The 16257-nt window shown below is 41.5% G+C and overlaps 1 protein-coding gene across 2 annotated transcripts in view; it reads left to right on the forward strand.

Annotated features, from left to right (window-relative positions):
• The window catches only part of BANK1 (B cell scaffold protein with ankyrin repeats 1), an 828100-nt gene that overhangs the window by 178604 nt on the left and 633239 nt on the right, over positions 1-16257 (forward strand). For both annotated transcript variants that reach the window (XM_077277945.1, XM_077277934.1), the window contains exon 3: positions 14631-14785. In XM_077277945.1, the coding sequence (XP_077134060.1) occupies positions 14631-14785 (155 nt within the window). The remainder of the gene's footprint in view (positions 1-14630; positions 14786-16257) is intronic.

Consider the following 16257-nt stretch of genomic DNA (forward strand, 5'->3'; position numbering starts at 1 on the left):
GCCCAAGGGCTACAACTATCTCTTATTACCCCGGCCTGTTTCATCTCTCTCAGCATGTCCTTCGCGCATTGATAGTGAGCGGGCGGTATGGGTCTATATCTTTCTTTTATCGGGGGATGGTCACCGGTGGGGATTTTCCACCTGACAGGTCGATTCTAAGGGCTCAACGGTTGTGATGGCATTGTTGTCAACAGTATATAACTTTGCCACTGTAGCATACCTTGGCAAAGTGACCTCTTCCTCTCCACAGTTCAAAAGTCGTACCGGCACCCGTCCCCGGTGTACCTCGACCACCCCTTGTGCCGTGAGTATAGTGGGCCTGCTGTCGGTGTACGCTGGTTCTATTAAGGCTTGATAGTCTCGTCCTTTAGTACCAATGGCCGCTCTACACCATACCAGCATTTCTGTTTTTGGTGGGATTACAATAGACGTTGGATCACTCACCCTCACACTGCCGATTTCTCCACCTGCAACTTCTATCTGTTGCCTTAACATTAATACTTTTATTTCCCTCCAGAGAACTCTCTGCTGGCAGGATCGGGCAGTTTCAGCAATTTGTTGTAAGACAGAAATAACTTCGGAAAAGCAGTTCTCTAACACATTCATTCCTATCAATACAGTTGGTTCACAGTTCTGTCGGTCGACATCAACGACAATTATACCCTGTTTCTTCAATTCTGCTTTACCAATCTTTATGGTCATCTCCCTGAATCCTAGTTTCGGTACCAACTTACCATTACTGGCCCATATATCTAGTTCAACATCAGAGGGTCCTTTATCAATATCTACCTCAGCCCAGTACCTCTTATAAAGGATATATGGTATAGATGAAATCTGGGAACCTGTATCCAGCAAAGCGTTGAGGGGAATTCCGTCCAGCACGATAGGGATGATGGGTCGTCCTCCGATGTACCTGTCGTGCCAGGGTGTTGGGCCTTGAAAATTCATTCCTGCGAAGCGGCCCGCATTCCCAGGGGATTCCCGTTTAAATCACAATTTCGTGCAAAGTGGCCTGGCTGCTGGCAATGGCGGCAAATGGGCTGTCCATCTGGTTGGTAGCGGTCACGGGGCCGTCCTCTCCATGTCGGGTATCTCCGGGACCACATCCATGGAACATCCTCTCTATGGTTTACCAACTCCATCTTGGGTTCTCTCATCTCCTGCATGGTTTTAGCCATTGAAGTAACAACATCAGTTATAGAGTCAAGCTTTTGCTGAAGAGCCTCATTAGTAATGGGCCCCAGGGACTTAGCACTGGCACCGGACGTAGCTGATGTCACTGGCATTCCCCGTTGCTGAAGTGCATCTGCCATGGGTTGTGTGAGATCCTGATCCCGAGGTGCCTCTGCCAGCTGGAGACGTATAGCGCTCTCCTTTAATTGGGCAAATGTCAATTCAGGGTTCTTAAAAACAAGCATGCTCACATGCCCCCGGTGAGAAGGGGTGTAGAGTCCCTCAATAAATTGATCTCTTAGCAGTTTATCGGCTCCTGTGTTAATAATGAGTTCAGCCAGTGTAAGTGATTTAAGGGCTTCCTGCAGGTTTAAGGCAAAATCTCTCACGCCCTCATTAGCTTTTTGTTTGCAATTAAAGAATCGTACTTTAGCTTTGCTGCTGGTAGTGGTTTCAAATGTAGCTTTTAATCTAGCAAATATGCGTTCAACAGTACCTTTTAGATCAGTTGCCCATGCCGTGACTTCTCGCTTAGCATGGCCACTTAACTGCATCATCAGGAGACTAACACGCTGAGCTTCACCCACGGGGAACATATCAAAATGAGCCAGCATCTTTTCCCTGAAACCGTCAAGGGTATTAGGTTCACCTTCATACATTGGAAGCCATGGGCCACCCGGGGTATATGGCATCAACACCGGCATGATGGGTGCCACTCCTTGCACTGCTGCGCTGCCAGGCTCTCTATCGACACTCTGTCTTTCAGCTGCATTAGCGTCGCCGGGTGCTGCGGTGTCTCCGTGCTGCGACATACTGTACCCCCTTAGTTAATCCAGACCCCTCCGGTCCCGGCTTCCGTCTAGATAATGTAGATTCGTTCCTCTGTGCAGCAGGATGACAATGACACAACCCCTGCTGCCTCTAACTGCCGCACGCTCTGTGATGGTGGATTTTGAAGTTTTTCAGTTAGACTGGGGCTTGGGTAATGATGTAGCTCGATTAACAGTTTTGTGCTTAACGGTTATGAGATGATTACATCAGGGGATGGCGGCCATTTTTACCCCATTATAACCAATGGAGAAAAGTCACTTTCAATAGTTTTCAATGGGGAACGGGATTTTCTTTAATAAAGTCAATTTCCAAGATTTTTCATCCAAATTTTCACAGTTTCAGACTCCAATTACGGCACACAATACCCGGTGTACGGGCTGGCCCAATCCTGTTCGTGACGTCAGTTGTAACGCCCGGGAGACCGAGGTACCCAGCACCAGATCAATGAGGTCCGTCTCTTGAGGGGGATGTCACTAGTGGCTTGACCCGGTGCTGTGGTCTCAGGCGATGCACAATGTAAGGGATATTATGAAGGAACAGACACTTACTTGATCAGCAGCAGGTCCTCTCAGCTGTGATGACCCCGATCCTGGATCGATGGCTATTGTCCAAATGAAAGACTGAGGCGCTGAAACGTTTAACCAGTTTACTTCAACAAAAAGGGATTTGTGACCAATACTGTCACCGGAGTCTGTATAAGAACTCTGAAATTACTTTGAACCTGTTAGGATTTCCACCTCTTATTATGCGCAGTTTCTGTATGGCCCTGCTGCTGTATGTGAACTGGCTGCCGGCCCAATCTGTCTCTTCTATGCTCTGGTTCGACGGACAACCCGAGTCCTTTTTTGTCGGCTTACCCCCTCTGGGAGTACCGCTGAACTCTTTGTCTGTTGCTGCGTCTTACCCTGGTGAAGCTGATATCACCTCACGTCCTTCCGGTTGCTGTATTATATATAATTAATATAGCCACGGATCCGGTATCCGTCTCTGCGCCTATTATGGGTAGTGATTATTGCTACCCAGTTCTCACAATGTCCTTTATCTCTACTCCTCTTTTCCTACTATGGGTATTACGGGCCTATAATCCGTCATAGGGCTGTTAGGAGTTCAGTTATACGACCTCTCACTTTCAGCTCCTCAGCCCAACTGCCAGTCCTTTTCTCAAACCAGAATAGATCAAGGGAAGTCTCTGGAGCTCCCCCTTCTGGCCGGAGATGGTAGTGCAGTCTTGCTATTCTAGTATTTGTATTTGGTGTCAATAACTATTTTTGTGGCAAATACCCCTAGGGGCGCCACATCCCCTTTGAATACCATCCTATTAGTTCTTGCCAATTGTTCAAGCTAATCAAAATCTTTATTAATTATTTTTCTATCTCCTCTAGTATCCTCCTAGCTTTGCATCGTCTGCAATTTTGATTAGTTTACCTTCAGCACCCTTATACAAATCATTTATAAAAATGTTGAGCAACACTGGTGTCAGGAAAGAGCCTTGTGGCACCCCACTTGAAACACTATTCCAATTGAATGTGCAACCATTTATTACTACTCTTTGAGTACCATCACTGTGCCATTTATGAATCCACCTAACCATAGCCTTCTCAATCTCAAACTTGGTCATTTTTTCAATAAGGATAGAATGAAATACTTTATCAAATGCTTTGCTGAATTCAAGATATACTATATCTATCGCATTTCCCTTGTCCACCCTATGAGGAGATGACGTCATTCTAAAGACTACTGGACCAATGGATATCAAGCGGAATCCATGGCTGTAAGGGATGCAGATTTTTTCCAGCATGAAGCAGCAGTTACATCAAACTTGTGTTTTATTGGAGATTTGCTGGCTATGTTTTATTAGAGATTTGCTTGTTCATCCATTTAAACGCACTAATTTAACCTGGAAAGTGTTTAGCCTCTGAAATCAATCTTTCCATTCAGTGACAGTAAGCAGAGGAAGACGTGTGGGCAGGATCTTATGTGTAAATAATATAAAGGTGAAGGTAAAAACAATCATTCCATTATTCTTGATATTGTCTCAAAGGCCTCAATTGAGCCATTGTTTCATATGAGACTGTAGGAAGACTGTTGTATGTTAATTTGTGAATTCATGCTGATTAGCCCACTGTAGTTAAGAAACTACTAACCTACATAACTTAGGATAAATATGCAGATTATTTGTACTATCAAACAATGCAGGATCACCTTGTCCCACCTTTTCCAATCCTGTGGAAGAATGTCTTAAATGGGATCTGTGAATATAAAAAGTCTCTAGCTCCCTCTGCAGAGAGACCCTCTTCAGGAGAAGCTCAAGGAACCATGGCTCCATTTGGTGGAATACAGGTGTTCTCCTCTGTCTATCACTGAACACACAAAGACTCTTGAAGAACCCCAGTTAGGACTGTATTATATGTGATTACCAACTGGAGCTTGATACACGTGCTACGGTCATAATAGCTGGATGTGAGGAACTATCTTAAGGACTGTTGTTGGCAGCTGGAGCGGGAGACATGTGCTACGATCATGGTATGGAGCATGGACCGTGACTATAGACTATACTGGCGGGAGATACAAAATCTGTGGGTCAAACAAAAGCTGGGATACAGTGGGTAGGGCCTGGTACTGGGGCAGTGTAACTATTAACCCCAGGATGGGATCTTGTGGACTTTGGGACATTGCATTGTGACTATCTACCTGGGATTGCTGCAAGAACATGGCTGTAAGAAATAAAAAATAGCTGCATTGATTACACAGGTCAACAAAAAAAAAAATTTTTTCTGGTGTCCAAAATATTTTAATGAATTTGGGGTATTTTTGGGGTGCTGATTCTGAATATGCTATCAGATTTGCCAGATTGGCTCAAGTTTTTGACATTTTTGGTATCTTATTTATAGCACTTGTTGGTAAATGCGACGCATCATCTCATTAATTTCTTTGGATTAGTACTTGAACTGAGCAGTTCTCAATATAGTTTTGTGTTAATTAGTGTTCTAAAAGTTTGTTCATAGCTTGATTTTTGCACTAACTTTATGTTGTTGTCTGTTTTCCAGTGAAAAGCATGAACTCATCAAGAAGAAGTTGTCTTAACGATCCAGACTCATTCTGTTACATTTGTGGTGAATACACACTGCCAAAACATAGAAGAAACATAACAGACTTCGTAAAAAAAGTGTATTTTGCCTATTTTGGGGTTATGCTTGGGGACCAAGACAAGTTTTGGGCACCACACATAGTGTGCAAAGCATGTATCGAATTATTACGAAAATGGAGCAAAGGACAAAGAAAAAGCTTCAAATTTGGTGTTCCAATGGTGTGGAGAGAGCCAAAAAATCATCATGATGACTGTTATTTCTGTGCAGTGCAAGTGCAAGGATTCAATAAGCATAAGAAATGAAAATGGGAGTAACATGGAATCTGCAAGAAGGCCTGTCCCTCATTGTGAAGATGTGCCTGTACCTGTGTTTACCATAAATAACAGTCATCATGATGATTTTTTGGCTCTCTCCACACCATTGGAACACCAAATTTGAAGCTTTTTATTTGTCCTTTGCTCCATTTTCGTAATAATTCGATACATGCTTTGCACACTATGTGTGGTGCCCAAAACTTGTCTTGGTCCCCAAGCATAACCCCAAAATAGGCAAAATACACTTTTTTTTACGAAGTCTGTTATGTTTCTTCTATGTTTTGGCAGTGTGTATTCACCACAAATGTAACAGAATGAGTCTGGATCGTTAAGACAACTTCTTCTTGATGAGTTCATGCTTTTCACTGGAAAACAGACAACAACATAAAGTTAGTGCAAAAATCAAGCTATGAACAAACTTTTAGAACACTAATTAACACAAAACTATATTGAGAACTGCTCAGTTCAAGTACTAATCCAAAGAAATTAATGAGATGATGCGTCGCATTTACCAACAAGTGCTATAAATAAGATACCAAAAATCTCAAAAACTTGAGCAAATCTGGCAAAACTGATGACATATTCAGAATCAGCACCCCAAAAATACCCTAAATTCGATGAAATATCTTTGGGACCAAAAATGCTGTTGACCAGTGTTATTACAACCCATAACTTCAGATCTTCACAAGTTGTGTCAATAGTGGGATCACCTATCTTTGGACAGCATCCCAGGGAAAGTTAATGAGCAGTGACTTGGCAGAAGAGATGGCAGACTCCATCTACAAGAGGCTCAAGAAGGATGAGCTGAGAGCCTTTTGCTCTGGGAGAGAACTAGAGAGGTTACGGGGTGACCCTAATACAAAGCTTGACCAAGTGGAACCATGAAGACCCACAGGAGGAGATCAGTTTAGACATGGAGGAGGGCAGCTATGGAGGGACCACAGCACAAGGCTGTCATCCAGATGCCAGAGGATCGACCAATTGAGTTGAGACATACTGGCCACACTAGGAGAGCGAGCCATGGAGGTAAAGCGGGCCGCAGTGTTAAGCAAATATCTGGATGCGCATGTAGCAGTACCCCCAGAAGAGAGGGATCTGTATCTTTAAGGTACCAGGACATACCACAGTTCAATGAAAAAAACTCGGCTATTGATGAACATCTCCAGTTATTTCAGAACCTCTGCCTGCTGCATGAGGTGTCAGTCAGTGACTGTCCCAGATTTTTGAGCGTTGGACTGACTGGAAAAACAAGAGAAGCTTTTAATAACTTGTCTTCTGGGAATCAGAGATGTTACTGTACCACTCTCAGGGCATTATTAGAAAGGTATGCAGTCATGCCATAAACCTACTGAAGGAAATGTTGAGAGACTGATATGCCTGACACGCATCGGGAGTTTGCCAACAAATTATGCACGGCATGCACTTGGTGGATAGAATGACTGGGGGCTCAGGAAGGAGAACATGTTTTTGATATATTTATGCTGGAACAATTTATGTCCAAGCTCCCAGATGACTTAAAAGAAAATGGGTGGCAGATAGAAAACCACTAAGTCTGGATGAGGCTGCAAGATTGGCTGATGTTTGGTCTGCCAATTGACCCAGGCTCTTTGAAAGAACAGCCCCAATTTGTCGGGAAAGAGGGCTTACAGGGGAAGCAAGTGAGACCCATGGACCAGCGACAAGTGGAACTGCGGAGATATTCGACTTCACAAAGAGGGGGAGATTGGAGAAATTAATTTTGACATTCCTGAGAAATCCATCAAATGTTCTGCAAGTGAGTTGGGGTAGGACATTGCTGTCCTGCTTTCTCTCCTTATTCTCTGACTGCCATCTGCCTCATGTGTCTGACTTGCAGGGCGCTCTTGCTTCATAGTCATGCCTCTCCTGACCAAGATCTCATGCAGGCACCATCAGTGCTTCCGACAGTGAAAGGGCAATAAAGGAATAATGACAACTTATGTATTAATCTGTGCATGTGCCTTCCCCATCTGTGGAGATGAGTGGCATGGGAACAAGCAGCAGAGAAAAAGTATCGGCTTCATGGCAAAGGAGGCAGGTTACAAATCAGAGTGACCAGTCAGTGAGATACAGGAGGTAGGCAGCAGGCGGCAAACAGGGAGGTAGGGCAAAAGAGCTGTAAGTGCAAATACCAACTCAAAGCCTTGCAGCTTATTCCCAAAATGCTGGATTGCACAGAAACTAAAAACCAGATTTCTGCAATCAAGGCATGGATTTAATCAGTGTTTTTATTTACATGTCATCAGTTTGAGGTATAAAATCCTCATAACCTTTGACATTAAGTAAATGCTGATTTTAAGTCTACTGCTTCTAAAGTATGACACTGTATGAAACAAGGATTAAGGCCTCATTTACATGTAAGTATTTTTGCATCAGTATTTCATCAGTGTTTGTATGCCAAAACCAGGAGTGTCTCCAAAACACAGATCAGATGTCAATATTTCAATTATAGTTTTTCTCTGAAAGTTCTACTCCTTCTTTAAGCATACAAACACTGATGCAAAAATGCTGACATGTGAATGATGTTGAATTTTAACATGGATGGTCATGTTGTGTTCTACTTAGAGGTAATCTGCTGTCAGAGATATCTGGCACCAACTTATTACTAGAGATGAGCGAACTTGTTCTGAAAACATTTGCCAATCTCAAAACATCCGGATTTGTGATCGGTTTCCCAAGCATTTTTCCTCAAAGTCAGAAAAATTCGGTCACAGATCAGTAAATGGTTGAGTTTCCACAAATAATTTTGTTTTGACTTTGTGCAGGATAGTGGTGCTGTATCATGAACGGAGAGGACGTGTTTTATGAGGGGAGAGGGTGTGTATAAGTCAGAGGAGCAAAAAGCGTAATTTTTTTAAATAACTTAATGTGTTTACTTTCTGACAGTCTATAAGGATGCAGAAACCATCCACAACGTCATGACACAAGGGCTTTTGAAATTGGCTACCGAAGTCACATGTCCCTCTTCATATAAAAAGCTGACATGCTGTTCTGTTGGCACCATTTTTTTAGTGTAACAGTGCAGAGAGGCTGTTCCTGCTGCTGTAAGTGAACTTGTCAATTATTTAGATAGGATCCTGTTACCGGTCCAATGTGAAATCGATCATCCAGCATCTACCTAGTTTGTGCTAATAGTGTTAGTGTTAGAGACCCCATTGGCTAATTAAAATCATTAGGCCTAAGATTTAGGTTCAGTCAGGAGGCCCCATTTGCTAATGTAAATCATTTGTGCTAAGACTGTGTTGCAGTCAGGAGACCCCGTTAGCTAATCCAAATCGTTTGGGCTAAAACTGTGTTACAGTCAGGAATCAGGAGGCCAAATTTTCTAATCAAAATCATTAGGCCTATTATTGGGTTTCAGCCAGGAGGCACCATTTGCTAATCCAAATCATTTGGGCTAAAACTGTGTTCCAGTCAGGAATCAGGAGGCCCCATTTACTAATTAAAATTGTTAGGCTTAATACCGGTATTCAGCTAGGAGGTCCCATTTACTAATCCAAATAATTTGGGCTCAAACTGGGTTGCTATAAAGAATAAGAAGGCCACATTTTCTATTAAAAATTGTTAGGCATAATATTGGGGTTTGACAGGAGGCCCCATTTGCTAAGCCAAATCATTTGGGCTGTGTTGCAGTAAGGAATCAGGAGGCCCCATTAGCTAATCAGAATTGTTAGGACTAATATTGGGTTTCAGTCAGCATGCCCCATTTCCTAATCTACAGTTGTGCCCAAAAGTTTGCGTACCCCAGCAGAATTTTTGCTTTCTTGGCCTTTTTTTCAGATAATATGAATGATAACACCAAAACTTTTTCTCCACTCATGGTTAGTGGTTGGGTGAAGCCATTTATTGTCAAACTCTTGTCTTTTCTCTTTTTAAATCATAATAACAACCCAAAACATCCAAATGGCCCTGATCAAAAGTTCACATACCCCATTTCTTAATAGCATGCATAGTCCCCTCTAACATCAATGACAGCTTGAAGTCTTTTGTTGTAGTTGTCTATGAGGTTCTTTATTTTCTCAGATAGAAAAGCTGCCCACTCTTCTTGGCAAAAAGCCTCCAGTTACTGTAAATTCCTGGGCTGTCTAGCATGAACTGCGTGCTTGAGATCTCCCCAGAGTGGCTCAATGATGTTGAGATCAGGAGACTGAGATGGCCACTCCAGAACCTTCACTTTGTTCTTCTGTATACAATGTCAGGTCGACTTGGCCTTGTGTTTTGGATCGTTGTCATGTTGGAACATCCAAGTACATCCCATGTGCAGCTTCTGGGCTGATGAGTGCAAATTTTCCTTCAGTATTTGCTGATAACCTGCTGCATTCATCTTTCCTTCTACTTTGACCAAGTTTCCTGTGCCTTTGTAACTCACACATCCCCAAAACATTATCGATTAACCTCCGTGCTTTACAGTAGGAATGATGTTCCTTTCATCATAGGCCTTATTGACCTCTCTCCAGATGTACCGTTTATGGTTGTGGCCAAAAAGTTCAATTTTGGTCTCATCACTCCAAATGACCTTGTTCCAGAAGTTTTGAGGCTTGACTATTCTGTTTTGTGTATTTTAGGCAAGATACTTTGTGGCGTTTGCACAGTATTGGCTTTCTTCTGGAGACTCGACCATGCAGCCCATTTTTTTCAAGTGCCTCCTTATTGTGCATCTTGAAACAACCACACCACTAGTTTTCAGAGAGTCCTGTATTTCAGATGATGTTATTAGTGGGTTTTTCTTTGCATCCCAAACAATTTTCCTGGCAGTTGTGGGCAACATTTTTGGCAGTGTTTTTGTTTTTACAGAGCCCTTGATTATACATTTGTTAATCACAGTTTGAACTCTGCTGAATGGCATTATCAATTCCTTGGATATCTTTTTGTATACGTTTCCTGTTTTATACAGTTCAACTTATTTTTCCTATAGATCCCTTGACAAGTCTTTTGCTTTCCCCATGAATCACAATCCAGAAATGACATTGGCTGGATGAAAGATGAGTCTGTCTGGAACCCAGGGATATGGTTTATAGAGCAAGAGGAACAAAGCTATTACATTTTAGATATGCAATCTGAAAAGAAGAGAAGTATACAAAAATGTTACAAAATGGGAACAAACCAATACAATATATACTATCACATAAAATAAAAAGAAATAGCAAAAGAAAGTATTAAACCTGTGTTATGGAAATGGTATAGATTGTAATAGAGGGAAGAACTCCTTTTTAGGGAAATGGTACAGAACTAAAGCTCACTGTGTCTTCCAAGACTGACAAAGACAAAAACTCAAAATCTGCTTTTTTTGCATAAAAACCATGCCCACATACCTCTCTTTGGTGAGCTCATATGGGGTTTGGTCATGGGAAGTCAATGAGTTACACTCGCCACTTCATCACGACACCGTAAATATACACTCACCGGCCACTTTATTAGGTACACCTGTCCAACTTCTTGTTAACACTTAATTTCTAATCAGCCAATCACATGGCGGCAACTCAGTGCATTTAGGCATGTAGACATGGTCAAGACAATCTCCTGCAGTTCAAACCGAGCATCAGTATGGGGAAGAAAGGTGATTTGAGTGCCTTTGAACGTGGCATGGTTGTTGGTGCCAGAAGGGCTGGTCTGAGTATTTCAGAAACTGCTGATCTACTGGGATTTTCACGCACAACCATCTCTAGGGTTTACAGAGAATGGTCCGAAAAAGAAAAAAAATCCAGTGAACGGCAGGTCTGTGGGCGGAAATGCCTTGTTGATGCCAGAGGTTAGAGGAGAATGGGCAGACTGGTTTGAGCTGATAGAAAGGCAACAGTGACTCAAATCGCCACCCGTTACAACCAAGGTAGGCCTAAGAGCATCTCTGAACGCACAGTGCGTCGAACTTTGAGGCAGATGGGCTACAGCAGCAGAAGACCACACCGGGTACCACTCCTTTCAGCTAAGAACAGGAAACTGAGGCTACAATTTGTACAAGCTCATCGAAATTGGACAGTAGAAGATTGGAAAAACGTTGCTTGGTCTGATGAGTCTCGATTTCTGCTGCGACATTCAGATGGTAGGGTCAGAATTTGGCGTAAACAACATGAAAGCATGGATCCATCCTGCCTTGTATGGAGCATCTTTGGGATGTGCAGCCGACAAATCTGCGGCAACTGTGTGATGCCATCATGTCAATATGGACCAAAATCTCTGAGGAATGCTTCCAGCACCTTGTTGAATCTATGCCACGAATAATTGAGGCAGTTCTGAAGGCAAAAGGGGGTCCAACCCTTTAATAGCATGGTGTACCTAATAAAGTGGCCGGTGAGTGTATGTGCCCTAACTATAGGATCTATGCTGTTCATAAAAAAGCAATATTCATGATTGGGATATGAATAAAGCAGTCTGTTTGCAGTTCTCTGTAAATAGGAAGGCTAGTGCCATAGGGCATATCCACAGACCATAAATCTGTCAATTCCACATTCTTTTGCAAGCTGTGTCTGGAATGCGTATCTCTGATCCATCAGATAACTAACTTTAATTACCGGTTTGCAGAAGTGAGGTCCTAGCCAACAAGTGTCATGAAGTGTCATAGTGTGAGCTTTGCTTCAATGTTCACTATGACACAAAGTGTAAGATGGCTTTATAAATTTTACAAGTACATGTATGACAAAAAATATATATATAATAGATGGAGGCCCTATGCTATCGCATCGGCAGGGCGGTAATGTCACGATGGGGGCAGGCATGTGGCGCTGTTCTTGCCTAATGGCATCCTGTGATCTAATGACTTTTGCATCAGGGGACTCATGTGCTTGACACCTACACTTATATGCATTGTTTTTGTCCAAGCGATGCTGTTGCTCTTCCAGATTCTCGTTTGCCCTTTGTTGTCTTTGAGGTTGTGCCTTTGTTGCTTTCCTTTCATTGTCATTGGCGTACTTTTTAGGAGGAACCATGTTGGCATTGATATTTGCTTTTTAAAGGGGTTTTCCCAAGAACAAAAGTTCATTTTAAAAATTGTCCGAAGTGTACCGAACATACCACAGCTCCTGGGAAGGGAAGGAAGCAAAAGACAATACTAACATTACAGCATTAGATCGCAGAGGATACATTTTGTGAGATAAAATATTTTTTAAAAACAGTCAGTGAAATATTTTACCTCACAAAATGAATCCACTGTGATTCCCTGCTGTAATGTCAGTATTGTCTTTTGCTTCCTCCCCTGCCCAGGAGATGTGGTATGTGAAATATTTTAACTCACAAAATGAATCCACTGTGATTCCCTGCTGTAATGTCAGTATTGTCTTTTGCTTCCTCCCCTGCCCAGGAGATGTGGTATGGTCTGTACATGGTTAGACACAGTCAATTTTTAAAATTTACTTTCGTTCATGGGAAAACCCTTTTAAAGTGACCGGCTTCCTCTGCTTGTAGACACGTCGCGCATCTGCCGCTGGGATCAAACAGCCGCCATCTTTGTGCAGACAGATGGCGGAAGTCAGTGAATCATTTGGCTGATCCCGGCAGCATGTTCGCAACGATGTTCCACTGGTTGAAGAGCTGCTTGAGTGTGTGAGTGTGTGAGTGGTGCGTACGGCATATAGAGTGTGTGTGGTGCGATGGTGTTCCACTGGTGGTACTGCACAATAGGTTGGAACCAGCAGCAGTTTCCATATTGAGACACCCATTACTAGGGTGTCCCAATATGGCGGTCAGTGAACTTCTTCCTCTTGAAATTCTTGGATACGGTGACATCTGGACAGAACAGGAAATTAAAACATTACAAGGCAATTATATAAATATATATATATATATATATATATATATGTATATATATATATATATAGATAGATATATGTATATATACAGTATATATATATATATATATATATATATATATATATATATATATATATACAGTGTATATAGTTATACAGTACAGACCATAAGTTTGGACACATCTTCTCATTTAAAGATTTTTCTGTATTTTCATGACTGAAAGTTGTACATTCACATGGAAGGCATCAAAACTACGAATTAACACATGTGGAATTGTATGCTTAACAGAAAAGTGTGAAACAGCTAAAATTATGTCTTATATTCTAGGTTCTTCAAAGTAGCTGCCTTTTGCTTTGATGACTGCTTTGCACACTCTTGGCATTCTCTTGATGAGCTTTAAGAAGAAGTCACCGGGAATGGTCTTCCAACAATCTTGAAGGAGTAAAATAGCTCCTAGGAAACCACTGCTAAGGACAGGCAACAAGCAGAAGAGACTTGTTTGGGCTAAAGAACACAAGGAATGGACATTAGATCAGTGGTTTGGTCTGATTAGTCCAAATTTGAGATCTTTGGTTCCAACCACCATGTCTTTACGACACAGAAAAGGTGAACGGATGGACTCTACATGCCTGGTTCCCACCGTGAAGCATGGAGGAGGAGGTGTGATGGTGAGGGGGTGCTTTGCTGGTGACACTGTTGGGGATTTATTCAAAATTGAAGGCATACTGAACCAGCATGGCTACCACAGCATCTTGCATCGGCATGTTATTCCATCCGGTTTGCGTTTAGTTGGACCATCATTTATTTTTCAACAAGACAATGACCCCCAAACACACCTCCAGGCTGTGTAAGGGCTATTTGACCAAGAAGGACAGTGATGGGGTGCTACCCCAGATGACCTGGCCTCCAGAGTCACCAGACCTGAACCCAATCGAGATGGTTTGGGGTGAGCTGGACCACAGAGTGAAGGCAAAAGGGCCACCAAGTGCTAAGCATCTCTGGGAGCTCCTTCAAAATTGTTGGAAGACGATTCCCAGTGACTACCTCTTGAAGCCAAGCAGTCATCAAAGCAAAAGATGGCCACTTTGAAGAACATAGAATATAAGACATATTTTCAGTTGTTTCACACTTTTTCATTAAGTATATAATTCCACATGTGTTAATTCATAGTTTTGATGCCTTCAGTGTGAATGTACAATTGTCATAGTCATGAAAATACAGAAAAATCTGTAAATGAGAAGGTGTGTCCAAACTTTTGGTCTGTACTGTATTACTGTATATATACAGTATATATATATATATATATATATATATATATATATATATATATATATATATACAACATATACTGTATATATATATAGTAAAAATGTAAATTTAGACAGTTATGTTATATGTTACTATACAGTTTTCATCTTGCTTTTTCTATACTTGCACTAAAACTGCTGTGATTGATTTCTAGACTGCAGTGATAGGAAAATAAATTCATCAGTAAGTGCAACTGGAACTTCCACTTGGAGCAATACTGGTCAAGAACATATAGAAACTGAACAAGAAGATGTTGATGCTGTTCAATCATCCTCTGTATTAGTATTGCCAAAGAGAGTATCATGTGAGGTATGAGTTGGAACAAAGTAAATATGCCATGTCATATATTTATATCTACTTATCATCTATATGTCTATTTATCTCTACCAATAAATAAAATAGATGTTTAGAGTTTCATTAAATGTATTGGTATTTTTTTAAGGTTTTGTACAGTGACATGTGAATCAATATGCATTTTTGACACAGATACATAGGAAATATAACAGGTTCTGGGAATTTAAACTTATGACAACCTTTGACACGCTGAGTGCAGGAATGAATGTGTCGCATATATTTATGTCTTTCTACATCAACTAAGGAATATGCTCTTCAAACCATTTGGGGGCATCATATCTTTGAACTTTTCCAATATTTACAGCCACAACTGTTTATCCCTCTCCCATAATGATAGTTCTGCTTCATGTCACTTGTCTTATCTATTGCATTATTTCTATGCCCTGTGGTGTATTAATATGTGACTCTGCAAATTTTGTGTTACTCTGTGCCTGATGAAAAAACCTGAGTTTTCTCAAAAGCGTGCAATTTGTTACAATCTTTTCAGTTGGCCATTAATAGGTATCAACCACTGAGAACTCTCAAATCTTAATATTTTGACACATACAGTGGGTACAGAAAGTATTCATACCCCTTTACATTTTTCACTCTTTGTTTCATTGCAGCCATTTGGTACATTTAAAAAAGTTAAATCTTTTCACATTAATGAACATTCTGCACCCCATCTTGACTGAAAAAAACAGAAATACAGAAATGTAGAAATTTTTGCAAATGTAAGAAAAACTGAAATATCACATGGTCATAAGTATGCAGACCCTTTGCTCAGACACTCATATTTAAGTCACATGCTGTCAATATCCTTGTGATCCTCCTTGAGATGGTTCTACTCCTTCATGGGAGTGGAGCTGTGATTAATTAAACTGATAGGACGTGATTTGCAAAGTCACACACCTGTCTATATAAGACCTCACAGATCACAGTGCATGTCAGACCAAATGAGAATCATGAGGTCAAAGGAACAGGACAAGGAGCTCAGAGACAGAATTGTGGCAAGGCACAGATCTGGCCAAGGTTATAACAGAATTTCTGCAGTACTCAAGGTTCCTAAGAGCACAGTGGCCTCCATAATCCTTAAATGGAAGAAATTTAGTACCACCAGAAGTCTTCCTAGACCTGGCCGTCCAGCCAAACTGAGCAATCGTGGGAGAAGAGTATTGGTGAGAGAGGTAAAGAAGAACCCCAAGATCACTGTGGCTGCATAGAGTTTGCTAAAAAAACACATGAAGGACTACCAGACTATGAGAAATACGATTCCCTGATCTGATGAGATGAAGATAGACCTTTTTGGTGATAATTCTAAGCAGTATGTGTGGAGAAAACCAGGCACCTTCAGAGAGGCAGAGAGCTAGAACTCTAGTGCCACCTATTGGAAGGTAGCAATCCTACAAGAATATTACCCAGAGGAGCATTGCAGCTTTAAGCCTCCT

The sequence above is a fragment of the Ranitomeya variabilis genome, chromosome 1, assembly GCF_051348905.1.
Source record: "Ranitomeya variabilis isolate aRanVar5 chromosome 1, aRanVar5.hap1, whole genome shotgun sequence".
Lineage (NCBI taxonomy): Eukaryota > Metazoa > Chordata > Amphibia > Anura > Dendrobatidae > Ranitomeya > Ranitomeya variabilis.